At 37.7% G+C, this 26,547-nt stretch overlaps 1 protein-coding gene across 6 annotated transcripts in view; it reads left to right on the top strand.

Annotated features, from left to right (window-relative positions):
• MDM1 (Mdm1 nuclear protein) overlaps positions 1 to 24,436 on the top strand; it is a 27,320-nt gene extending 2,884 nt beyond the window's left edge. For 2 of the 6 annotated variants that reach the window (XM_063322996.1, XM_063322995.1), the window contains exons 3-15: positions 1,521 to 1,876; positions 2,320 to 2,454; positions 4,547 to 4,702; positions 6,742 to 6,875; positions 9,037 to 9,136; positions 13,963 to 14,001; positions 14,363 to 14,538; positions 15,973 to 16,251; positions 17,946 to 18,094; positions 18,213 to 18,343; positions 19,353 to 19,611; positions 20,702 to 20,770; positions 23,014 to 24,433. In XM_063322996.1, the coding sequence (XP_063179066.1) occupies positions 1,521 to 1,876; positions 2,320 to 2,454; positions 4,547 to 4,702; positions 6,742 to 6,875; positions 9,037 to 9,136; positions 13,963 to 14,001; positions 14,363 to 14,538; positions 15,973 to 16,251; positions 17,946 to 18,094; positions 18,213 to 18,343; positions 19,353 to 19,611; positions 20,702 to 20,770; positions 23,014 to 23,120 (2,090 nt within the window). In that variant the 3' untranslated portion in view covers positions 23,121 to 24,433. Of the gene's footprint in view, positions 1 to 1,520; positions 1,877 to 2,319; positions 2,455 to 4,546; positions 4,703 to 6,741; positions 6,876 to 9,036; positions 9,137 to 13,962; positions 14,002 to 14,362; positions 14,539 to 15,972; positions 16,252 to 17,945; positions 18,095 to 18,212; positions 18,344 to 19,352; positions 19,612 to 20,701; positions 20,771 to 23,013 lie in introns of those variants that run through there. The other 4 variants (XM_063322994.1, XM_063322993.1, XM_063322999.1 and 1 more) reach the window with 4 other exon arrangements.
• The last annotated feature ends 2,111 nt before the right edge of the window (positions 24,437 to 26,547 follow it).

A 26,547-nucleotide genomic window follows, 5' to 3' on the forward strand; every position in this document is an offset into this window, starting at 1 on the left:
GAGTATGGTTTGTTTTCAGTTGAGATACTAGATGTTTTAATGAATAATTTAATCTTGCCAAAGATTATGCTTTATATATATTACTGTTTTCTTCCATTACTTCAAAAATATATATTTATTGAACCTTGCTTTCCCTAGCACGTGGCTCTGTGTATGGGCATGTGTGTTGAAGAGAATACCTTCCACAAATTCTGAAACACCCAAACATCAAAACACATTAACATCTTTTAAAACTCGTAACCTGTGCTTCTTTTCCAGTCAAACTACACTGCAAATATTGTAAGACTTGCAATAAAGTACTGAGTTAGTAATGCAGCAGTTTCTCTTCCTCCTTACACTGTAGTGGTGTTTTTGTGTGTGCTTGCTGTAGTTTTCCTACACCTTTCATTCATTTTCACTCCCACCTCTTTTCTGGTGGTTTAACCATGCGCATCTTCAAATGTTGCTCTTGACACCTCATAGGACTTGCAGAGTGTTTTCGATAATTAACTTGTGGTTCTTCCTGTTGAAACACATTGGTGGCAGTTTTAAGAATTACTTGGATCATCACCACAAAAAGTTAACAGCTGCAGGTGCTCTGAGTTCCTTCCTGCTACTTTTTCAGTGTTTTTCCACTGGAATTATTTCCTACCACCTGTATGTGTATTTGGATGTCCAGATAGTCTGTATACCTTTCACTGTAGGTTGTTCTCTCTTTCTGCGTTGCTTTTTCATGAGATGAGTTTCTCTCTCTCCTAGAAAGTGCTTCTTTCAGGCAGTTAGTAGCCTTCATTTATTCGTCTATTGCAGGTGAGCACTTTACAGTTGGTTTATGATTTCCTACTTTAAACGTGTTCAGTCATTCAGTCCTCTTCTTAAAGTGGTGTGGTAATTTTATTTTCATCTGTGTGTATAAAGGCCAGCAATTCTTTAAAATAACTTGATACCTGGTTTTGTTGCATAGTGTTTACACTTACACAAAGTGTTTACACTTTTGGAAATGTTTTTGTGTTTGTACTGTAAAAAATCACCAGCTATCTGAGATGGGTCTAAATTACAGTTGTATTAGATGAGTAGGGATCTGTCCTGTCACAGTCAGCGAGAACCTGTTCAGCAAGGTATGTTGTGCATGTGTAATGAGAAGTGTTTGTGGCACACTTTATCACTGCAGGTTGGTTATTTTGTGTCTGTGTTAACCACATTCTTTTCACTGTCTGGGTTAATTTTGTTGTTGTTGTCCAACTCCGAGAATCAACTTGCAAAAGATTGTCCTGTGGCCATATTTGCTTTATAGGGTTTTATCTAACACGGTTCTGGAGCACCATGTTCCCATCTCTCTTCAGTGGAAAGGAAAGGCATTCGCAGATAGGAAAGAAGACAGAATTTCACAGCCATGCCCATAATTCATAGGCTGTCATTGCTCAAAGATACCAAAATAGTTTTTTCTAACAATCAATTGTATGATATACTTCCAATTTATTCTTGTAAGGAGCGATACTATGTCTTCAATGTTTTTGTTAAAACTCATATGTCTTTTTCAGGAATCACAAGAGAACCAAAATTCATTTCTAAGAGAAGGGTGCCTTACCATAATCCACAGATTTCGAAGTCTTTTGAATGGACAGCAGATTGTGATTTGAACGACCCACTCGAAACTGAAGCTCTTAGGACTGCAGAGTTGCACACAGACCACAACAACAATGATGTGAATCAGGAAAAAATTGAAACGCTAGAAGGACCCAGACTCCCCCCCAAAGTTCAGTCACATTCAGTAGATTGTAGAGGTGAAACAGCTCTTGCAGAAAACAACATGAAGAGATCACCCTCTGCAGCTCCACCAAATCAAAATGAAGCGTTTTCATCTCCAAAAAAGGAATTAGAAAAAATGGATAATGGGGTAAGGGAAGACTTCATTTTTTTTTTTAATTGACCAGTATAAAAATTACTAATCTGATACTCACAGTAGTTTAATACACATACACCAGCCTCTGTTGTTTAATTGTCTCCTTAGTTCTGTATTTTGATATTCTACGTTGCAGTGTCTCTGTTGGGAGAACAGTACTTTTGAGGCTAGATTTTGGTTCCACTTAGGTGAACAGGAATTTGCCCTTCATGTGCTATCATTGTTTATTTCAGTTAAACAAGGATTTAGCCAATATTATATAGTCTTTTTGGGGTTGTTGGCTATAATGAGAAAATGTACTTTGCATTCATTTAATTCATACAACCAAAACCCAGCCCATTGGTTTGAAAGTGTGCATTGAAAGATATCTCACTTGCAAAACATTGTAGGAAAAGGAATAATTGGTGTTAATTTTTTTGTAATTTTAATGTTGTCAGCTTCACAGAGTCCTTCAGAGGAAAGCAGGCATGAATATTTCACATTTAAATACTTTCCCCAGAAATTCTGAATATCAAAGCCAATTTGTTTGGAAGAGTCCTCATGAAAAGTCACCAATACTTGCGGCTGAACAGGTAACTTTAAAGAATCTAAAAAGTAAATGAATACTTTCTTTTATGTATGAGCAGAGTTGCTTTACCTTCCAAGATTTCCTACCTTTCTCTTTTGGCAACTTGAATGTTGCTACATGATATTTTTTTTTTTCCTCTCAATATACAACAGTGCAGTATAATTAGATCTGTTTCCTTGTGATTCTTTATTGTGGTCAGGTGTAATTACTTGGTCTCCTTATCCCTGGTTGTATTCAGTCCTTTTTAACAGGACCATTTTCTTTTGTTTGCATTAATTTACTTTAGGAGCTCCAAGATCCTACTCAATGTTACCCTTAATTTTTATCGTATTTATGTTATCTAGTATATAGCTAATCAACAAAGGAACGTTCAGGTGTTCTGTATTGAAACAACATGTCTTGCCACTGAAATAATTTAGGTTTCACTATTTATTCTCATGGTCTTTGGTAGGTTTCCACGGTTTCTTATTCTCAGTCCGCATATCCGTGCACATATACTTCTAAGCCCTAAAGTGCATCTCTGTACTGTTTTTTTTCTTTTATGAGAACTGATTATATTTAAAAGTGGAGTCTTGTGATTTTAAGACACTCTTGTAGCATTTTAATACAATTAATGAGTTTTTTGGACTTTGTAGGATCGGAAATGCTGCTATTTCTGATCAGACCACAAAGAATAACTCTGACTGTGAAACTGCTTTGTGTTTTCAATTCATTGCTACTGGGATCAGGACTTAGGAGACTCAGTCCATCTTTTGGTCATTTTACAGTATCAAATAGGCACTTCTGGTTTTGTCTTCTGTTTCTTCACTAGGAGCATATACATTAATGGGATTATTACAGGTGGTGCTCTCTCTGTTTTTACCCACAGGTAGCAGATTTGTTCAGTAACAGCTTTCAGAGGCTCAATCACTAATTTAGGATCAATCACTATAAAAACTGTTCCTGTCTTTTTCTTGTTGGAATGCCAAGCAGGTGGACTTACTTTGAGATATCTGTTTCCCAGCAGTCTGTTATCCAAGAAAAACCGAAATGCATGACAGTAGTGTAGAAGCCAAAGGACCATTTGAGGAAGAGGCAGGTCCCAGAAAGTCACCTTATGGAAAATTTAATTGAGAATTCCATTTGGTTCTTTTAGAAGTTAGTTTGATAATTTCATTATCGATGCTTGTGAATATTGTGCTATTTCAGAAGAAAGATTGTGAAATGTAAAATAGCAAACTTTTTTTTTCACAGCTTACACAGAATAAGAAGTCATAAGAGTAAGTCTGTAGGCAGTGTAAATCCTTAGATAAAGAGAACTTAGAGAAAATCTAAATACGTATAAATGTTTGCAAGTTCTAAACTTAAGATTAGAATTTTGTGATAAAAATGATACATATTAAAAAACTGATAGTATTTAGATTGTATTGATATGGTGAATATACCTGAATACTGAATAATGACAATACCTTTCCCTTGAAGAGATTCTGTGAAAATGTCGAAGTTACCCATGTTAGGTTATAAGTCAGACCTAAACTCTCAAGCAAAGCTGGGGAAAACATATGCTTGTAACGTATGGCTTGGTCTTTTAATTCAGCACCCCATGTGGAGATGATACCTGACCATGTTATTAGGCAAATTCTCTACCGTGGTTTATAATATAATGTTGATTGGAAAATACTGGATGGCTCAAATTACCAAGCCCTAAGCATCCAGTCCTAAAACACAGAACAGTTGCCTACTACTTATGGGCTGGACGTGCACTGAGGACGCATAGGGAAGGTCTATGGTATACATTTAAAAAAATACGATCCGACATACAACCCTGAAGTTGTTCCCAAATAAACAAAGCCTCTGTAAGTGAACTTCAGTAAGAACACAGTTTGACCACAGATTTAATTGTCTGACTCGGTCACTTTTAAATGTATTTTTGTCAGATTAAGTTTCTCTTCAGTTTGTCCTAGAAGTTAATTGGTTTGCACATGCTGTATTTGTACACATGACCGTCTCTTTGCTCATATGTGAGTGTATTTGCATGAATTGGTTCACTGATTTTGAAAATTTAGCCTTAAGGTAAGCAAATCACACTTTTTGTTGTTGTTTTCTTTCTGACAAAGGTTATTTGCAACACAAATAAATCCATACCTCTGTTTAAATCTCCTGCAATTACTGCTGAAACTGCACATGAGAGAAACTTCAGAGAGTCTCCTCCTGTTAAGGATCTGCAAGACAGACGTGGTTCAGAAGAGAAAGAATTTCCAGTTTGTGAACAAGTAAATAATTCCCTAAAAGAAAGCCATTAGTATACTTCTGTAATTTTGATTGTTCTTTTCTATAGTTTGGGAGTAGGTTTATTTTGAAATTTTTTAGTTACATGTTATAGCTGTTGCTAATGTCACTGGACTCAGATAGTAGTGGTTTTGCTATAAAAGACTGAAAATAACAGTACAGTTCTGTTTGCTCTTAGGGGTTTCTGGAGCAGGTTCTGTAGTTTCTGTGGTGTGTTTGTTCAGTTTACAATGACATTTTGAGTGTGTTTTTCCTGTCACCTTAATTTATGAGTTTTCAAGTGGTGGTTTTTTTTTTTTTTTTAATTGAAACTTTGTTTTGAGTCATTAGGACAGTTTCTGAAATCTAAATCTCCAATTTATTCTCTCATTGGTACCAGTATAGTCTCTTGGTACGCAGGAGGGCCTCATGGGAGGTCTGTAACTTTTTGGATCTCATAAATAAGACGTAGTGTGAATTAAAAAAATAATATTTTGATATATGGAAGATGCCACAGTTGGAACCGATTTTCGGCCAATAGTAATTTGAAGAAACATGCAGGAAGGGTTACAATTCATTTGCCCTTGCCTTGATAAGTTAAGAGGTAAGTGCAAGGCTTGTAGCCTTGTGTAGCCTCTGTTACTCAGTTCAAAACATTAAAATGTCTTTTATGAAAGTAATTTGGCTGTCTGAGGCCTTGCATTTCCTTGTCTTGCTTGGACAAACCTAAGTGGACTTATAGGAAACAGGGCTATAGCTGTTTTACCAGATACATTTTAATAGAGTGGAATTGTTTCAGACTGAGGCCTTCTAAAAATAGGTGATAGCAGTTTAGACTGCATGACAGCTGACCTATTTTGCAGGCTGGATAGATGAATGTCAGGTTTTGTAGCAAGCTGCCAAGTGTAGTGTTGTCTAAATTCCTGCAGGTTAGCTAACCATCCGGTCACATACGAGTCTCTTCCGTACCCGTCTCCGCTCCTTGATGAAACAGGAACAGCCATTGTCAGACATGTTCACTACGACCATTCCTGAGCAAAATGCATACTTAACACAGGAGTGCCTGTGGCTCAGTTTAAACTGTTGGTACTTTTGAGGTTCTTAAAGGTGATTGTTGGCTTGGAGGCTTTATCGTTTAGAACGCAGACCTGCCCAGTGCTTTAAGTCTCATCTAGGAATGAGGAGTTTTATGTGCCCTTTTGCTTCTTTTAGCAGATGCGAAGAAAGCTTGAAAAGCATGAGGCTCTTAGGAAGCATTTGTTTGTTTTTAATATTGGAAATTCCATGTTATGTTTTCCCGACGGAGCTAATGAAGTAAAGGAGGAGAAGGCATGAAAAGGGAATTTTTGTGAAACTGTCTAAAACACCTTTTGTTTATACCAATATCTCTTCTCTGATGAATGTCTTGAAAAAGTTTAGGGGGACTTTGGGCTTTTTTTTCTCGCTTTCCTTTTTTTTTCTTGAATTTGAACAATATGTTTAAAGATCTCTAGCAGAATCAGAAATCACACCTGAGATTTCCAAGAGGATAAAATAAGCAAGAAAAAAACCAATCTTTGATGTCAAAACTGAACAAGTCAATCTGATCTTTTATAAACCAGAATGGCAGCAAATTAAAAATTTGTCTTTTAGTTTATTATAAATTTATATTGCTTGACTATAAAGCAAGGAGTTTTTATTTTTAAAAATTTGTTATGAATACCAGAAATACACCTATTAAGTCTTACACACAACTCAGGATAGAGTTAGAATGTACAGGTATCGTATTCTTTCATTTCCGTGTTTCATGTTGAATTCATTTTGTAAAGTGTACAAAATGGATCATCTAACTAACTGAATGTTGCACTCAATCTTAGCTTTGGCATTTTGGTAGTTTATTTTTGTATTAACAAAGGAATATAATGTTCTTGTTTCTGTTAAATGCACAAAACAATTGACATTTTAAAATAACATTAACTTTATGTGAAAGTTTTATGTTAAAAGGAATATGGGGGTTTTCAGTTTTTTAGCTAATATGCTATTTTTAAAATTATCTTTGCCTCAGAGTAAGAGGGAAGAACCGTTTCAAAAGCCAGAAGAAGATGCAGCAAAACAAGGGAAATCAGAACAGAAACATCCTAAACAAAAAAATAAGCAACATATCAGTCCAAAGTCCCTCTCTTTACATACAAGTCGTGGGTATGTATAAAATAAGAAAACCTAGCCTAGTGGATAGGTGTACAGCAGCAGTGTATTTAGAATGGTGGACTCTGACCTTTAACTGCACCATGCAATGTTTGTGCCCTTGCAGTGCTGCGATTGAGCTTCCTGTGGGTACATCTAAAGCTGGTGTTAATTTCCATCCCCTTCACTGGGCAGTGGAAGTGGAAGCTTTGTAACCATGCTTGTTCGGTTGAACCTTCTGGTGCAATAATAATACTATTAATAAATCTAACATGAATGACATGAAATTGGTGCAGTGCTGCTACTAAACTTTCAGCAGGTGCTTTGGAAGTTGTAGTCACCTTTCAAACTGCTCTCCTGTGCTTGCTCCACGCCTTAAAACTGTGATGATTGTGCTTGACATCTGCTTTTTCTAGTCCGTACCACCTTCTGTTCCAGAGTAACAAAAGCAAACTCATGAGGTAAAGGGAAGTAAAGAAATCTGTCCCATTTAGGGTAATCTGACAAGCGTGGAAATAAAATGAAATTGTATGTTACTGAGCTGTCAAAGTATCTTTTTCTTCTGCCACATACCTACATTGCAGGAACTGAACTCATTTCCATTTTCTACACATCTGAGATATTCCAAGAGAAATAAAAGTCCAGAATGATGGAGGTTTTAAAATGCATATAATAATCCATCTCTGCTGTCTTTGTGCTTAATGTATGTCCCAGTGATTGCTTTCATTCATGTGACTTTCTGGCAGTGTTAAGGTATTAGGGTAAAGATGGGAGACGAAACTTACCTAGGTCTGAATGGTGTTGGTTATTGGGAGATAATTACAAAATCATCACCCCAAATTCTGTGAAATATAATTGCTTTATGAAAAAGTGAGTGAATATACTGTAGTTAAAACCTTTACCTCCCTGGTTTTCATAGCTCTTTGATGTAGTAGATTGTAATGAATCATGCAGTGAGTAGTATGTAAAATTCTTGGTCACTTGCTGTGACTTTTTTCATTTAAGGACAAATTTCTGTCTGTTGTCTTGTGCTACCACAGTGAAGGCATAAAAGTTTCCAAAACCGTCACTGGGCAAATAGCTGTCAAAATGTGCAAGTTCTCAATATATAGACAGGACTGTAACTTTGTATGCAGGCTGCATTGCATGGTCTGTGTGTGCAGCAGAGTGACTGGGATCAAGGTACAGCAGTGATGTGTTTTTTGAGTTAATCCGTTAGTTTTGCAATCAAAACTGAAGGAATTCTGTCAGTTTCAAAGAAGGGGATGTATAGAAAGAAATTTTGAATATAAAGGTGTTTTTTGCTTCGGTATTTTTCTTTTTATTAGGTGCATTTTATTCTCTGACTTCAGGCTTTTATGATCTATTTCTAAAGGAAGACTGAAAAAGAGGGCTTTTTCACCCAATGTTGAATATATTAAAATAAAGTTAGTAATGTTCTGAAGCAAGATTAATACCAAAAAAACTCTTTAGATTTAAACTGATAAATCCACATTTCAGTCCTTAAGGACTTGAAGTATTGCTTATTGCCTGCTATAGATTAGCTGATGTTAATTTTTCTGTGTATGTATGTGTATGGCAGAAGGGAAAATGAATCCATCTTTTCAAGTACTGAGGGCTTTTGCAGATCAAAGCCAGTAGGACACAGTTACATGAATTATGCTGACCATTGTTCTAGTTGTCAGATGTTTCTAACCCCAACAGTTCACCCCACCCGTATGCAGAGTGCCTTTAGAACGGAGTTCCTAGAAGGAAATGCCTAGAACACATTAGTGCCAAACCAGGCATTTTTCCTTAAATGCACCTTCATCAGTGACTTAAACCAAGATGCTCCACTTTGCATTGAAGTAACAGAGGCTTGCATGTGTAGTATGTTCTGCTGATTTGGCTGTCAGGGCAAAAGGTTCTGGCAGAAGGGTTGTGAGGAAAAACCAACAGGAGTAACTACTTGAAGAGCCACCAACTGTGAATAAGCTTTTTCACAGCTTTCCTAGTTGTGTTGTTATGGATGAGCTGTGTTTCAAAGCATGTGTTTTTCACATCTCAGCCCTGGCATTTAAGTATAAATACACTTACCATTGTTGACAGAACGTTAAAAGTGCTCTTAAAGAGTCTTCTGTATGTCAAGCTTTACTCTTTCTGTCTTTTTTTACCTGCGTCATTCTTTATTTCTTAGGAAGATGAACACTGAATATAGGTCAAAATTTTTGTCTCCAGCCCAGTATTTCTACAAAGATGGAGCTTGGTCTCGTATTAGGAGTAAGGTTCCCAACCAGGTGAGTATTCTTAAAAAATCTGCAGCCTGAGTATGCTTTGTAATTTGATTTTTTATATGCAAAAAACTTCGAATTGTGGTGTTCATAAGGTACAGGTTTTGAGATTATAGTGCTAATGATTCAAGTTCCCAAAGCTGAGTATACAAAGAAGATTAAGTTCTGACAAGCCACTATAGTATGTAGTAAGAAAAGGAAGAGACAGTGTAAGTTGAAGAATATATTAATGTGACATGCAAAGTGGGGGAGGAGCTTTGTTTCCCTTACAAATCAAAATTATCCAGAACAGAGTTGATGTTCAGCCCAGTTGTAAAAAGCATAAGTTTTCAAAATGTAGAATTAGATAATAGGAGAGTCCAAGGGAATAAAAGGAAAAGGCCTATGTATCAGGCTAGGTCAGCTTGATAGTCAAATCAGTTTATTAGCTTGCTGTGCTGAATCCAGTCAAAGCAGTCAGCTGAATTCATTCATACCACACAAAATGAAGAATTTCTCTTGCAAGTTTCAGCCAATTTAAGTATTTTCTTGTAGTTTATTCAGTAACCGTGATCAGTATTATACTGTATAGGAACTCATTTGACAGAACTCTGAAAATGCTGAATAGCTTCAGGACCATAGGGTTTTTTAGCAGCATTATTGAGTATGGTTTCCTGAATTATCCAAGTAAGTCAGAACTGTTAGCGGTGTGCTAAGAAGCTGCTGGAGCTAGTTCTGCAACTGTCAGATTTCACTGAACTGACTTAGGCTTCTCCCAGCCGATGGACGGAGTCTTTGTGAGACACTGTGTGCTACTAAATGTGTGGCAAATATTTGGAAATGTGAGTTTCCTCATCAGTTGGGCCCAAGCTGATGTGTAAGATAGAATTGGAGCGGATGTCTGGGCTTTGAGATTTTGAAAATAACATTCTTTGGGAACTGCAGGAGTATTGTGGTAGCATTCAGTTCTGTGTTTTCTCACTGGATTTAATCTAGCAAGTAATTTTCTTTTTAGGAGAAAAAAAATATACAAAATACTCAATGAGAAATAGGTCTCAAAGTTTAAAGCATAGCATAGTATGTGATGATTCATAATAAGATTTTGTGTATGCATACATGAGATAATCCATTTTGTGAAAACAGCCTCATTAGGATGTTAGAGGACTGAAAACAAGAAATATTTTTATTTTTGTATGTATTGATAATATGCATTAGATTTACCGTAACTAAGGCTGTAAAATGTTCTGAACTATTGCATGCAGCCTGACTAAGTGGTATAGAGAATGTTTCTGTAAAACGTTAATGCCATTTTCCTGGCATGTAAGGCTTTCATGTGGAGACTGGATGTTGTGTCAGTAACATTCAAAACAGTCAGGAGCAGCGCAACTTCAAGAGCAACTGACTGGTAGGGAAGTAAAGGGAAAGGGACACGCTGCCCTGGAGTATATTGTGTTTGTGGCACAGCTGGGAGGAGTCACTGCACTACAGTCAAGGGAAAGATTGAGGAGACTGCAAGTGGAGCATGGGTGTTCTGCTTTACCAGGCAGAATCCTTTTTGGGTCGGGTTTGAGAGATGTAGGAAGTAAATGTATGCGGCATTTAATTAGAGTGCATGAGAAACCCAAGAAATTCCCACACTGTAGATACGTGTTTTGGATGTGTCTGATTTTTCCATGAAGATTTTCTTGCTGAACAAGGGAGTTGCAGAAGGAACTAGAAAGAAGTCACTTGGGAGTAGGCATGAAGAATTCAAAAAAGAATTGATAGGATTTTTAGGGCCTTCTAAATGAAGAAGTTGTGCTGTATAGCAGGAAGAGCCAAATTAATTTCAAGACTGTAATAACAAATGTTTTATTGATGCCAAATGTGCTTAGATTACATAGACGTTTTTGATTACATACACATTTTTATGTAAGCATAGCTACATTAGATCGTAGTATGAGTTCATATGGAAGAGACTTTTATAATTGGAATTACCTGAATTTCTCCTCTCTGTTAAACTTTACATCACATGCCTGTGAACGTATGTTGTGGTTTAACCCCACTAAGCAGCTTAGCCCCGCACAGCCACTCGTTCATTCCCCCTCAGTGGGATGGAAGAGAGAATTGGAAGGGTAAAAGTGAGAAAACTTGAGGTAAGGACAGTTTAATAGGTAAAGCAAAAGCTGTCTGTGCAAGCAAAGCAAAACAAGGAATCCATTCATTACTTCCCATCGGAAGGCAGGTGTTCAGCTGTCTCCAGGAAAGCAGGGCTCCGTCACACGTAACCATAAAGGTTACTTGGGAACACGAATGCTCCAAATGTCCCCTTCTTCCTCCAGCTTTTATTGCTGAGCACATCATCATAAGGTATGAAATATCACTTCGCCTAGTTGGGGTCAGCTGTCCCGGCTGTGTCCCCTCCCAGCTTCCTGTGCAACCCCAGCCTACTCGCTGGCAGGGTGGTGTGAGAAATGGAAAAGGACTTGGCACTCTGTAAGCACCGTTCAGCAATAGCTAAAATGTCCCTTGGTTATCAACTCTGTTTACAGCACAAATTCAAAACATAGCGCCATAGGAGCTACTATAAAGAAATTTAACTCTATGCTGGCCAAAACCAGCACAGTATATCAAGCTAGTTTAGCTAGTAGACAAAGAATAGTATTTAGCTAGTGTAAATGTGTTACTGTGTGGGATTTTTTTCTATATGGAGTTTTTTTAATTTGCTGTTGTCCTGTTAATATTTCCATGGGTATCATTGAGGGTTTTAATTCTTAAAAAGGAGCTTTTTGTGGGTGTGGTGAAAGCAAAGAACAAGGTTAAATCTTGGAATTTTTTGGTCTTCAAGACAGGTTAGAAGAAAACCAAGGTTAATTCTTAAAACCCCTGTTAATACAAGAATAAAAATCCTGATAGAACTGATTCTTGGCCAGGCCCTTTTTTTTTTTTTTTTTTTTGGTAGTATCCATCAATATTTTTGTTATAAGAACTACAGAATGGGATCCAGCATGGCTAAAATAGTAGGACTGAATAAAATACTTAAATCATGGTTGAGACATAAGAAAGAATCTAGCCATTTGAGAAATATGTTAACAGCAGATTAATGTAAATATGCATAACTCTAAAAAAGTGTCAAGCGCATCAGTTTTATAATAAGGCAATAAAGGTACTTTGACCATTCACAATATAGGCTACCCCACAGTCCTTTTGGTTTCTAAATGATTCCATACCTGTTCCCAATATTTTTCGCTGACATGAAGATAAATTTTCTGCAAAGCCATATCAGACCTCTACCGCTGGTTTATTGTTGAGACTCACCCCTGCCACAGGTGCCTACAGAAGATCTCTTGCTTGGTGTAAGTGCTCAGATGATAAGCTCTGACTGATCTAGTCTGGTTTCCCCCTTAGTTGGGACTGTACATGGATAACTTTGTGTCCAAAGCAGGCTTTCTAAAGTTCTGAGCCCAAACAGGCAAAGACTGTAATGGAATTCTGATATGACCTTAGTCATAGTGATTACTGCTAGACTGCTACTCTACAGTATATTATTAAGGGCTGCTTTTCAGCAATGAAAAAATTGATTTGAATGAAAAAATCTCTTTGAATTATGCTTTTGAAAAATTAATGCGGGCAGTTCATAATAACAGTAGGACTCCCTGGGGCCTGTGCCCTGCTGAGGTAATACTGCCCACTGAGTCACTGAAGGAGATGGTTGTCCTTTGTACTTCTTCACAATTCACTGGAGACATAGTATTCTTCCTCCCCCTGCAGTGCCCTGTTGCTCTGGATTTGTATTCCTTCTGTTGTGGCTATCATAATTAATTTTTCCTTTTTCCTCTTAAAGTGAATAATCCAGTAGATCACTCCACCTCAGATTTTAAACTCTCTCCTTAAAATGTCAAGTATATATTTTTAATAGGCTATTCTTTGGAAGTTTAGTGGGTCAAATTGTGAGATGTTAGCTGGTGTGGACTAAGTGGATTTCCATCTGCTGCATGCAGTTACTTTTTTGTGGGTTTAGCGGAATTTGGCCCACTTAACTCTGTTCCTTGCAGGAAGAATTATGCAAAGTCTATCGTGAAAGAAGAATAAATATGAAGAGCTATGAAAATGTGCTAGAGGAAGTGTCAGTATTACTTTCCTGCTCTTTGACAAAATACTTATTTCCTGCGAACCATTTTTTAGTGAGCCAGAATTCACACAACAATATCACAAAGTTATTTTTAATCATATAAACATGGAAGTTTTTTCATTGCTTTTTCTTCCTGCACTTTAATTGTGTTTGGGTGAAGGACACCAGACAGTGTGAGTGTTTAGGTTTAACCATAAAAATGATAGTGTAAAATCAGCAGTGCAATGTCTAAAGAGAGGGCTTATCACTTTTATTTTTTTAAGACTAAACCTGACATCTTATTCTTACAGTTACTGGTAGCCTAGAAGGAGTGATTTTGATATTACATCTTACATACAGTAGCACCAAGAGTTCTCATGTAATCATCAGCCGCTCACTGACATAGGACTAATGTGGCTAGAGGCAGTTGCAGTGTTCACAGCATACAAATTCAGTATTACACATGCACATAGATCTGTTGACTTGAAATAATCATAAATTAGTGTGTGGTAAATATATCTTTGAGTGTTAAGGTTTAGAAATCTAAACTAATTTTCTCAAGCTTGGCAAAAACTGGTGAAATACCAGTGCTGATGTATTTGTTTTACAGCTTTTAACTGAATCTCAGGGAGGCAGCATAGAGCTACGTTGACAGGTACTTAGTATTTCTTAGACTGAAATAAAGTTACAAGGGTGATAATAACAATACAGTGTTGAGAGAAAAATAAGAAATTTTAAAATAATTCTGTATTCCTCTCCTTAGGCATCTCAAAACACCCTAAATTCCATGTGGTATATGGAGGTTGGTTGCATCTAAGTTCCTATTTCAATGTTTGGAGCACTGTGTCTCAGCGCTGATGGGAAAACTCGAATCCAGCACTGAACTTATTCATAGCTGCTGCATAACTTTTTGTTCTTATTGAATGAGTAATTGGCAGTTTTGCTTTGGCTTCATGGCTCAACCGTGCTTACTAAGTATACACTTTTGTTATTTTTGCTTTCCTTTTGTTGCAATTACTGCGGCATGCAATGTATGTGCTGTGGGCAGCCTTGTGTTATGAGTAACTTGCCTTTCTCCTTTAGCTAATGCAAATACGTTATAATATTATGGCTTATTAGTGAACTTTAAACAGACATGCAAGTTATAAAACCTTGATGTGCAGGTGAGAGAACTTCGAGAAAGAGCAAAGGCTTACAGGCAACGAGTAGAGGGAACACACTTCTCCCGGTACCATCTCAATCAGATCCTGTCTGATAATAACAGTCTTTGGGATGTGTCCTCAAGTTCCAGTTCAGAAGAAGGCATTAGCAACAACATCAGAGCACTAGATCTTGCCGGGTAAGGTTGTTATTCCTGCCTATTATTCAGCAGCTTTGAAACATAGGAAAATGTGAATATAGACTTAGCATAGCTGTGAGATCTTGGATGTTTGACTGTATTCAAGATGTGACTGGACGGGGTGCTCAATAATCTCACCTAGGCTCCCCTTCCCCACGAAAGGTTGGACCAGATGATCTTTCAGGGACCCTTCCAACCTGGGCTGTTCTAAGATGCTGGGACTTGTAAATTCTCTAGAACAGGTGAGGGCATTTACCTTTTCCCAGATACATCAGTTGATCTGTGCTCAAATAGAAAATGAGGCACAGTCCAGTGTTCTGAAAAAAGAAAGTTACGCCTTTATAATTGTCCACAAATGCATATTTTGTGTGGTAACCTTAGTCTCATGAAGTCTGGAGGAATTTCACACTGAGTCATATTGAAGTAATATTCTTCTAGAATGATATGAAAGAAGTTTTGCCTACGCAGATGTTATCAGTGTTCTTGTCAGGATGAATTAGTTTTAGACACTGTTTAGTTCTGAAACGAAGACTTAGGAACTGGAATGGTGTACATCCATTTTCTCCTTTCTTTGAAGGCCATCAGAATTGGTAGATATTAAATCCCTGGCTAGGAAAATTCAGAATGAGTATTGTAGTAAAATGTACAGACAGCTATTGCTGAAGTAAGGAGGGGAAAAAAAAAAGCCATTTGTGACTTCTTAGAGATCTGATATTTAAAAACAGTGCCTTGGATACCTCTGCAGTCCACCTAGACAGCTGTATGTGCACTACTTGTGATGTGTGAGGGTGAGAGATCTGCCCATTTGCATGACTGTATCTCTAATAACGTTTGGGCAATGACATGTGAAAGAGTATTTATTCCACTACAATGTGTGTGGTATTAAGTCTGGTGTAAATTTTTTGGTTTACTGGTTTGGTTTTTTGCCTGTGAAACACCGATCCTCTTACTGATCTGGTTTCTGTGCACCTGGCTAACTTGCACTGATTCCTGTGAGCAGTTGAGAGTTTAAGACTTCCAAAAGTTGTGCCTAAAGAGTAGTCCTCTAAACTGCTTGGCTTTCAAAATTGTGCCATCAGTCAGTTGTTATGCATGGAACTAGTTATTTTTTGAGCACTTCTGATAATCTAACTTGATGTTTAAGTTGGAAATAGAGCCCTGATTTTACATTACATTTTTGGAAATGATAATCCAGAAAGAGTTTTCATAGAATCTAGTTTGAAAATGGTTTGTGCTTAAACATCATTTTTAACCATTCATAACCATTTATGGTTTAACCATAATGGTTTAACCATTCATAATGTCAGCTGTACCGCTTTTTAATGTCTGAGCTGTACTTTTGGCAAAGGACTGAACTGGATGAATGCGTTGTACATAGACATCTGTGTATCATGCAAATCAATGGTGTGAAACACAGTTTTCTTTGTTACCTAGAGTTTCTGAAAAAGAGACTGCACCAAGCCCCAAAATGCTGCAGCAACCTGACTCCATAGAACAGCCACAGAAGGACAGGACTGAGAAGAAAGACATGTCAGATGCTTTAACTGTTCCAGTCAAAAGGCGTTTAGTTTGGGGTGAACAAGAAGGTACGGAAGAAAGGGAGAATCAGCAATCAACAGAAGAGGAAAAAAACCAAGATGAACAGGCTGCAGTTGTGGCTCAGCAGTTAGAAGAAAACAATAAGGATGCCAATGAAGATAAGAAAATTGAAGGGTAAAACTGAACATTTTTGTGGTGTATATATATAATTTTTTCCTCTAACGTCTCAGAAATTTGTAGGTTAACTTAAGAGGGTATTAAATTGGTGTGACACTACTTTGTTTTTAACAGTATGATAAGGAATGAGAAAGTTCAAGACATTGAACTGGTGGATGGATCTATCATTAAGAATACTGGTTTTCTAACTTGCGAGACAGAAGTTTGTAGAAGCATGGACAAATCTAATGTTTTTTTTCCAAAACTTTAAAATTTGCAGTATGGGCCTCTCAGAACAGACTGTTTGTTGCTCAGTAGCCAAGTGTAGTGAAAATTAAAGCTGACAAATTGCTTCAAATTGACAGTGTAGGATTCATAGGACTGAAAGGATAGAATACATTCTAATCTTGTGCTTAAGCATCTGTTTTTCTTAAAAAAATGCATGGGCAAAGATAAAGGACTTGGAAGAAAAAAAATAACTAGCATCCAGTAATCGCTGGTGATTACGTTACTGAGCACAGGTGGGAAAAAGGCAGAAAGTTATTTAGAAATAATGAGAGATCAATTCAGTATATACATAGTGTAGTGCATAGTACTGTATTTGACAGTTGAAAGATCCAAGTTATATCTAGTTACAGAAGTCTCTGGCTTTTTACTGTGCAAGTTTTATATACTGTTTTTGGCAGAACAGTATTTTAGTTTGATAGATATTTAAATCTGAATAAGTTTGGCTCTTGTTACCATACCATCTAAGCATTTTGTATTTCTCATTGGATTTTATCTTTGCTGTTGCAACACGAATCTAAGGTAAGGAACCGTAATTGTCTCCTTTGGGGATAATATCTTGTATGCAAAACCCAGGCAAAGAAAGGTTGGGATGCTAGACTCAAATAGAAATTTAAATGTAGGCTTTCAAAACTGTCATCCTGAAAACCTTAAGTTTCTGTCTAATTCTAGAGATTATCTAGTTCGTAGATGTGTGTCTGACTGACATTGAAGATTTTCTGTCAGTATGGCTGTGTGTGTGCTGAGATCTGTTCTGGACTTGGCTGTGCAGAGCAGCTTAACACTTGCATTTTATCTAAGCCTGCTTGAGAGCTAGAAATGAGGTACTCTTTGCCGGCATGCCCTCAGAGCGTGTCTAGCATGCACTGATAGGATCAGGTTCCTTGCACAGTGTGGGTATGCCACCACCTCCTTCTGCAGTGCATCTGGAGGAAGAAGACAGAAGTGGTAGTGCTGATTTATTTAACAACCTGGGGGCTAGAGTGGTTACATAAATGTGGGATACTTGGTTTCAGTTCCACCACATGACTGAAAAGAGTCAAACCCACATTCCCACCTCTAAGGTGGCAGACAGGTTCAAAGGTTTTCTGGGTGAGTACTCTTTCCAGCTCTCCTCCTGAGCAGCAATACATTCAAGGTTTATTGGGACAGAGGGAGGCCGAATTTGCAGCTTGAGACTGTTTACATATTTGTATTTTATCCAGTTACATTAAAAAAAAAATAAAAATACAGAAACTGAGACTCAGGGGCTGGAATCCAAGACTCCCCGTTGCAAGCAGATGTTTTAGCTACAGGCTGTTGATGTTTTATGGCCCTCACTGTCTTGCCTTAGGCTTCATTTTGGGAATGTATTAGAAACAAAAAGCTTGAGTGCAGGACTCCTGAGTCCTTAGCTAATCCTTTAATCACTTCTCATTCTTTTGCAGTGAGAATGCCTTAGTATTGAATTCTCCTGCAGCTGTGTCAGATTCTTCTTCTGTATCTTCAAGGACAGGCGGCAGGCTTCCTACTCCGAAGCTGAGAGCGCTTGGTGGAGCTCAGAGGACTCATCATGATCTCACTACCCCAGCTGTTGGTAAAAACTCTTAAATGCAAAGCAATATTTCAAGAACTAAAGAAAAAAAAAAAGTATGAATTAATTGAATAGGTTATTTAAGGTAATAAAGCATTTTTCATCTTCTCTACTACAATAGGAGGTGCGGTTCTAGTGTCTCCTCCTAAATTCAAGTCTTCATCTTCACAGCAGAGAACACGAGGTTTAGGAACAGACCCTTCTTCAGCTAAGCAAGGTGGAAGAGAAGCTTCAAAAAGAAGGTCCTTACAGGTGAGGCAGAAAAGAGACTTACCATTATGCATTTTAGGAATGTGCTTTTTAAGTAATTATGAATAATTTATTTAATAATTCTTTTTCTTGAGTTGTCATTTACTATTCTAAAATTTTCAACATCTGTGACTAAAAAAGGCCGATGTCTGAATAAATCATTTTTTGGGGGTATCAAGCAAAGGAGTTGAGACTATTGGAGTGAGATTGGATGAGCTCCATTTTGGCTTTTTCCGCTAAATGCACAGGATCTGGGGTTTTTTGTGTGTGTGTGTTTTTTTTTGTTTGTTTTGTGTTTTTTTTTTTTTTTTTTTTTTTTTTTTTTTTTATAAAAAGCTGTCATCAGCTGTTGGTTTCCCCGTTAATGTTTCCATAGCTTGCCACTGACATAGACCACAGCTCCAGATTCCTTGACTTGAAAGAAGTTTTAAGGAGAGGTTGCCTATGTACAAGATAGGTGAACGTGCCGTAATGGTTTCATTCTCCTTCCCTTTACTTTTGTGCTTCTTTCATTTTGCAGCTTGCACAGTTACTAAAAGAAAAATAGAAACATCTAGGAGTTGTTTAACTGTCTTCCTCTCAAAATTGTGGGGTTTTTGTCAAGTTGTGCATAGTCTGTGTTCTACAAAGACAGCTAGGAATTCAGTGCAGGCATCCTCTGTAGTAAGTTCTGTAATAGAAGCAGGCACAATTGATTCAGAAGTTGGTTTTGTTGGTTTAAAATCTAAGATCGCAGTTGTTTGCTGTGAAGAAAGCAAGCTTTCAGTTTGACCAAAACTAGATTGATTAGATTACTTTCAGACTATGTTAAACACTTGTTACTAGGAATAGATTTTCTTTAAGCTGTCTCACAGGTTTGAAATAGTTATTCTTCCAATACCCTCAGGAGAAGTGTAACAGTGTAAAGCCAACTTTTGCTGCATCTTTGAAGATCTGTACTGGAAGGCTGTATGTGATGTTGGGTTTTTGTGTTTTTTGGTTTTCTTCTTTTTTCCTTTCGATTGTGTTTCAGCCTGATGTGGAAATGGAAGCTGTTTCACACCTTACCTCTCCACCTGCTGGGCTGGGAACTTTGGATCCTCTGCCACTTAGACAGGATCAGTGGCCTCCTAACAGTGTTTCTGAAGAGCAAGTTCCTCTTGCTTCAGCCCATCAAGAGCGTTCTGCGACACCTCCTCTGCTGAAGTCAGCCAAAAACTTCTCTATGCCTTGGTGGAGTCCCTCTCGTCGTATTCAAGGGACTCTCAAAGATCCAGAATTCCAGCACAATGGTGGGTTTTGTGTATTAACTGGCTGTCTTAAACTACTACAGGATGGAAATGGCTACCGCTTAGTGTTCAGGCCCAGACAGTGCTGAGCTTGCTGCCTTACAGGCTCTACAAAGAATGTGTTATTTGTAAACAAAAGCTTCTCTACTCTATGTTTAGTCTTGCTGAGGAAATGTGCACAACTCTCCACTTTATTTCCAGATTCCACTAATATCATTGTATTCTAGTCGTCTGTTGTCTAATTTTGCCTTATTAAATTCAATAAGTACTTACTCATTATGAGAATAATTTGGTTTAGCATGAACAAGTGTAATTTTTAATCTTTAGGCTACAACTGGATGCTTTGACGATCTTCCAACTGGAATTACCAACAGTGGTGTGTAACTAGGGACCTTTATAGTATGGTATTATTTTGCAGGAGCTGTGGATTTCAGAGATAAGCTCCTTAAATATTTCTGCAGGATATGGAAACAAAAAAGCTATCTATAAAAGATTTGTTGGATATCAAGAAAAGCCATTTCTTGGCTGAGGAAGAATTTGTGCTGGAGCATTTAAAAGATATTTTAACAATGTTTGGGGGTACTGGGGACATAAATTTGATAAAAGAAAAGAGTCCTTTACCCCTTAGTCAAAATAAAGTTTATGTGCGTTAAGTCTCCATTCCAGAAGGACTTCCTGTGGCTGCTTAGGGTCCCACAATTCTTGGTCCTTTTATTATAAAGATTAGCTAAACTGAAGTAGTATATCCATTCTAGAACGGAACATTTAGTTGTCAGGTTAAGTGGGATGGTGAAATCCAGAGAATGTTCTTGGAAAAAGGTTAGAATTGGTGCTGTGTTCCAGCTCTGCACCTCGAGTACAGTTCACTGAGTAACTTTTATCACCTACCAAAGATAGGTGCCTTGAGAGGAATAGGTTTATTTTACCTCAGCTTTGAGTAAAGGAGTCTCCTGGAGTTTTTGCTATGTTTGCTATTTGTAAGACTGATGTTTTGGAAATAATGTTGTAACATTTTAAAATGTTCTAAAATGAAATGTTATCCTTTGTCTATTTTGAAATCATTCAAAAATGTGCCTTTGACTTTTTGTCTTAGGGAATGTTGGCAATCCAAAACTGAGATCTTTCCAGTTACCCCTTCAGGAAAGAAACTATAATGATGAAGGTATTTTTCATCCCAAAGTATTGTTGTGTATGACGTGTATATTACCTAGATTAATTTTAACTTTTGCACTAATGTGAGAGGTCTGTGAATGCAATAAGTAATACTGGCTTATGTGTTTGTATGAATAATTAGCACATTCTTTCATCAAAATAATTTGAAAATGTTCATCCTAGTAATCTGAAGTAGGAATATGAAGGTATATTCTAGTCTGAAAAAAAACACTAAATGCAGCTGAAAATTAAATAGCCATATTGAACCATACTGGTCTAATACAGCTTGCTTGGTTCCATACCTAAAATTGTTTCCTCCCCACACATTTGTTTAAGCCTTTGCGTTGATAGCAACAGAAGCAGACTGCAAAATGATCACAGCCCAGGTTGCAGCTGCAGTAACTTTGGATGCAATGTTAAAAGTACCAAAAATCTTAAGATGAAGATTTTGCTTGTGAGACTTCATCACCAGATATGCAACATAGAATGATTCTTCTGACTTTAATTTTCACACCTGTTCCTCTGGTCAGTGTATTAGGGGGTACTTACGCCATCCTGTTACTCTGATTGCTGTTTCGACGTATTTTTCCATTTACCGTGAAGTTAATCTGGGGAGGCAGCCAGTGCTGCTTCTTGGCCCTTTTGTGGGCAGTCACAAGTAAACTCTGTGAGTAATATGAGTCAACCAAAGGCACTGTAGCCTCATTAGCTTGAGCTGCTATACATTGTTTCTTGCCATGGTGTATGAAGTTGAGCTTAGTGGTGTGCTCTGCTAGTTGCAATCACCTGGTTTTGGTTCAGATTAGAGTATGGGCAAAGCAAGTTTATATCTGATTGCAGTTTATTTATAGATATACCCCAGACCAACCAAAAGCTTTTTTTCTGTACCCCTTGTGCTTGTTTGCTCCTTGGTTTTAACCAAAGTTCAGGCCGATTCTCTGTTTTACTCATTGCAGTTGGCTGGAAAATGTGTGGGTTGTGCAGATGGCTCAGGCAAGCATCTGTATATCTACATAAAACATACAAAATCCTGTATAGTACTCTGCAGCTTCCCACAAGCTTGCTGCACACAGATTAAATGCTGTAACTGCTGTTTCTTTTTATTTTTTTTCCTATGAGCTGAGTGATGATGTATGAGCTTTCAGAAACAGGTGCGATGTGCCAGCTCACAGATAGTTTATATGCCCCTATTTGTCCATGTACATACAAACCTGGGAGTTAATCCATGTCATGTCCGTCTGCAGTAGTGCAGTTAGCAGTTTTCTCATGCATGGGAATATAGTTGTTATGTATAGTGTGTGAGCCTGTTGAGGGCTGTTTGGATCACTGTATTTCAAGAATTTAGAAATGCTGCTGAAAAGTTAATTGAAGCACTGACAAAGTACAGACTTTTTTAGGAGTGAGTTGTGGAAATTTTTGTTGTTTTTTTCTTGGTAGACGGGGCTGGAAAGTTGTGATACAGTTCTTTTTAATCCATTACAGGAGAATGGGTGTAATTAAATTAATTTTTCGTAGAGAGCATCTTGACAGAACTCTGGCAACTTTTTAATAATGATGTTAAAGAAGCATAATGTTGTGCTTTATCAGAGAAGCAGCATCCAGGATGCTTAATTTTAAGAGTTCTGCTGGGTGTGAAGTGGACCCTGTCTTCAAAAGGAAGACCTTTTGAAAGGACATCTTTTTTAAAATCATGCTTCTTCTTGTCTTTGTGTTAAACTTCCTGTTTTCTTCAGAAGACAAGTTTCTTGTAACAGCTTGCGGCACACTAGCTGGTTTTGGCCTATAAATTCTAATATTTTAGTCATGTGTTACTCTAAGGTTGTCCGCTTTGCTTGAAGCGGTGCGTTGCTTTCATGAATATGTTATTATCAGAATGTAGTCTATACAGACTTCAGTGGCAGAGGAACGATTTCTGAGGTCTTCTGACACAGGAGAATAAATGTAAAGATGACTTGGAGAATTGGGCAATTCCCAGGTAACAGTAGGGATCTCATTCTGGAGTTTGTCAAGAGTTGGGCATGTAGCTCTTTTAAACTTACCTGGCATCCTGGTAGCTTTCTAGTAAGATTCATCTCCAGCACATGAGTTCCCAAGTAACAGAACTAAAGTGTCTTGCGGTACTATTTTAGCATCCATCGTGAAAAAGGGCATAAAAATATGCGCACTTTCAAAGTCTGCCATGAATGTCAACTGTGTTTTAATATGTATATTTAATCTTCCTGTTTACCTTTTCTCATGTTGCTTTCTCCACAGATGACAGGTTGTCTCAGATTTCTGCTCGCTCAGCAGCATCTAGCTCCCTTGCATCTCAGATACTGGAACGAGCTCAGAAGAGGAAGGATTTCTGGGGCAAGAAATAAGCTCTTCCACCTTTTGTACAGAAACTATTCTGTAAAATGATTTTTTTTTATATATAGTTTAAAGTGTACATTTTAAAAAATCGTGATTGTAGATATCATGTAGCATCCTTTCACTTATCACTAATATGGCCCAACTTTTAGGACTTGCCATCCCAATGTAAAATTTCAATATTTAAACCAATGTTGAAAATGTAAGTCCTTTATATCTGGGAGTTACGTCTTAAATCATTGTGTTACAACAGCCATGTGGGATTTTATTTTATTTTTTTACAGTGGCACCTCTTGAAACTGAGAATTTTTTTTTTTTTATGCAACCTATGTGTTACTTTTCAAGGTATTCTGCTGCAGTCATGCAGTATGACCTGGGACAGTATTCAAAGGCATCACCATCATTCACCAAACACCTCAGTTGCTTGATTTTAGCCAGCTATCTTAAAGGTAACTGTGGTATATTTATTTTACTGTATGAATTGTCAGTACAATACAGTGCTGTAACAAAAAAGTTACTTTTACTGCTTACTGCTTTTAACCTGTTACCAAAAAATTCTTATTGTTTCTTAATGAAGCTAACATGGAACATATGTGACTCTGAGAGAAGGATGCTAAGCGTTAGGGTTTGTTCATTGTCCACAGTTTTTTGGCCAGGATGATTATTAGAGTTCAATATGTACAGTACTGCAGGTCATCAGATGTACTGATGTGAACATTTGTCTTTTTGAGGGCAAGACCTATGTTTAGTGTTAATTTCAACTTCTCTAGAAAAAGCAACCTCAGCCACCTTAAACAGTGGCCTTCCCCAGCCCCCCCTTCAAACTCAGGTATTTAGACATAGTTGATCTCTTAAAATAAACTCAGAAGAATGTTTTTTCTTGACTTTAACATTTTAATTACCTCTCCTCCTAGTTGCCTGTGTCTGGGAGGCTGGCGTACTGTTATGATTGTCACAGTGAAAAGTGTTTGTGATTTATGCTGACAGCATGTTTTATCTTTCCAAGTGATGCAAACAAGTTAACATGAAGTAGAGGAAATTGGTGGCTAGCAGGCAGTTTGTTTCTTCTTGTATGGCTTCAAGTTTTAATATTACTTCATATGTAAATTTTATACAAGAACAATTTGAATTTTGTACACATTTGCTTACAGTTTGATTTTGTACACAATTATGTACACATATTACTGAAAATAAAAAAGTTGGTTGATTTGTTTCAAGTTATGACAGATAAATTCATAGACCCTATTACGTTGGCACTTGTCTGTTTAGTTCTCTGTTTCATCTGTTCAGCTGGAACATCTGTGGACTTTTGAAAGGCACTACCTCAGAACTGATCTTCAGAGAGGATAAGTTACTAAGACTAGGTATGTTGATACTTGGAATCGTGACTGGCTACAAATACTTGGAACTGTGACCCAGAGCAGATGGGTGTTACAGAGGTGGGAAGACTGCCATGCCCAAAGGGCCGATCCCCAACAAATGAGGTGTTGATTTAAAGAATGAGTGCTATCCGGCACTGATCTTGTTAGAAAACAGCATCCACTTTTTCCAGAAATAGTGCATTGTGGTAGCTTCCTACTAGTGGCCTTGTTTGAAACGATTCAAGGTATTTTATCTTATCTCATCTCAAGGCCTTCAGGTATTATTTTGTGTCATGCACTTAACACATAAGCTGTAATTGGTCAGAAAGTTTCTACTGAAAGGGAAGCTGTATTTTGTGTACAACAGTCTTTGTGAAAGTTGTTGGTTTTCCAGAAAAATGATAGTTTTATAGTGGAAAACTTAATGGCTAAAAATGGAAATATTTTTGTTTAGGAGGGAATGTTGCTGAAATGTATTGTGGGGGATTAATTTGGGTGTCTTCTGCCCACGTTCTTCATATGATTCAACATGTTCTTATGGTTCACATGGCCAAGAGCTCTCACTGTCCATTACTTCTCTTCTGTGGTACCTATAATTTGAGTTTTATGAACTGTGTCCTCTTTTTAAGTCTTCTACTTTTAATCGGTTTGCCTGGGATTCCTGGCTATTCCACAGCTCTGTCAGAGTTTTTGTGCAGGCCTGGTATGAGGCCTGCGAGTCATAGACATTATAACAGCATACATGTCAATTTTGCTTACAGTATTGCACCAAGAGTCTGGTGCATCTGGGTACCTCCAAGTTCATTAGATGTGTGCTGTATGGTACGTGTATATTGATTTCTGCCAGGGAGAAAATAGATGTGGTAAAGGAGGGAGACATTTTTGTTTCATGGGGGTACAAACCCAATCGAAAGGTGAGAATGGAAGCCCATTCTGGTGTCCCACACATCATCATGACAGTATTTCCCATCTGAACAAATTTTAGCTTTTGCCTGAAATGTTCTAATTGAATTTACTTTTGGACAGAAATATTTAAGGGAAATGTAGACAAAATACCATTTTCGAGTAATGCTAGTGCAAAGCTTTTGAAAGGTGCTCTTCTGTAGTCTTCAAGGCAGACGTAAAATCCTTTATGCCTGCTTTCTGCTATTGTTGTTTGTCCAGTTCGAGAGGCTTTTTGTTTTGTTTTTCTGAACACTTCAGACAAAGCTTCAAACACGTATCCCGTTGTGTTTTCCAGCAAGCTGAACATGGAAAAAAGGTTCAAAAGTGCACCCTTTATTAATAATTACAAGTGCATGCTGTACAGTGAATGTGTATTGTTTTCTGTCAAGGAAATCTTAGAAGCCTTGAAGTGGAGAGAGACCAAGTAGATAAACAAGGAGGAAGGCAGTTGCCAATAGGAGATGTATCTAAGGAATAAACAGCTTTGGGAGCTTGTCGGCTTAAGGTCAAGATTTACAAAACCAGCACATTAATAATGGACCCAGACAATAAGTGTTGAATTAAATATCTTCAGCTGCTGTTCCAAAGTTGTGTATACCTGTTGGGTGAATCTTACTGCTGAGGGTTCACAGCTCTCAGCCACCTGCACAAGTAAATAAACCGTCGCTTCCTCACTGACTGCTGCCAGCTGGGAAAAGGCCTTCCTTTACCTGGTATTCCAGCCAATAAAGTGTTCCCCCAGCAAGCTCGGAAAGACCAGACTTGATTCCAGTCTGTCACTTCTCATAAACCTCCCATCTTGCCAGATGACAAGCCTCTTGCCTGTCTATGGAGATGAGAAGCAAGCTCTCAGTTTCTTCTACTAAATCTTTTTTTTTTTTCTTTTTTTTTGGATGAAAATGGTTGGTGGCCTAGGGATTGGAACAAACATCTCCTTATTCCCAAAGCTGTGCTCATTCTAGCATCCTCCTGCTCTCTCTGGACAAATTGTTTGGGGTGGAATGACTTTAGCAGGAGGGACGAAACACCTTTCTCAGCACTTGGGAGATTCCTCCAGGAGAATTGGATGCCCCTGGGCATGAGGAGAGTTTCGAAGATTTAGCTGAATGCTTACACTAGCAGCAAGGTAGTA

Source organism: Chroicocephalus ridibundus, chromosome 1, assembly GCF_963924245.1.
Source record: "Chroicocephalus ridibundus chromosome 1, bChrRid1.1, whole genome shotgun sequence".
NCBI lineage: Eukaryota > Metazoa > Chordata > Aves > Charadriiformes > Laridae > Chroicocephalus > Chroicocephalus ridibundus.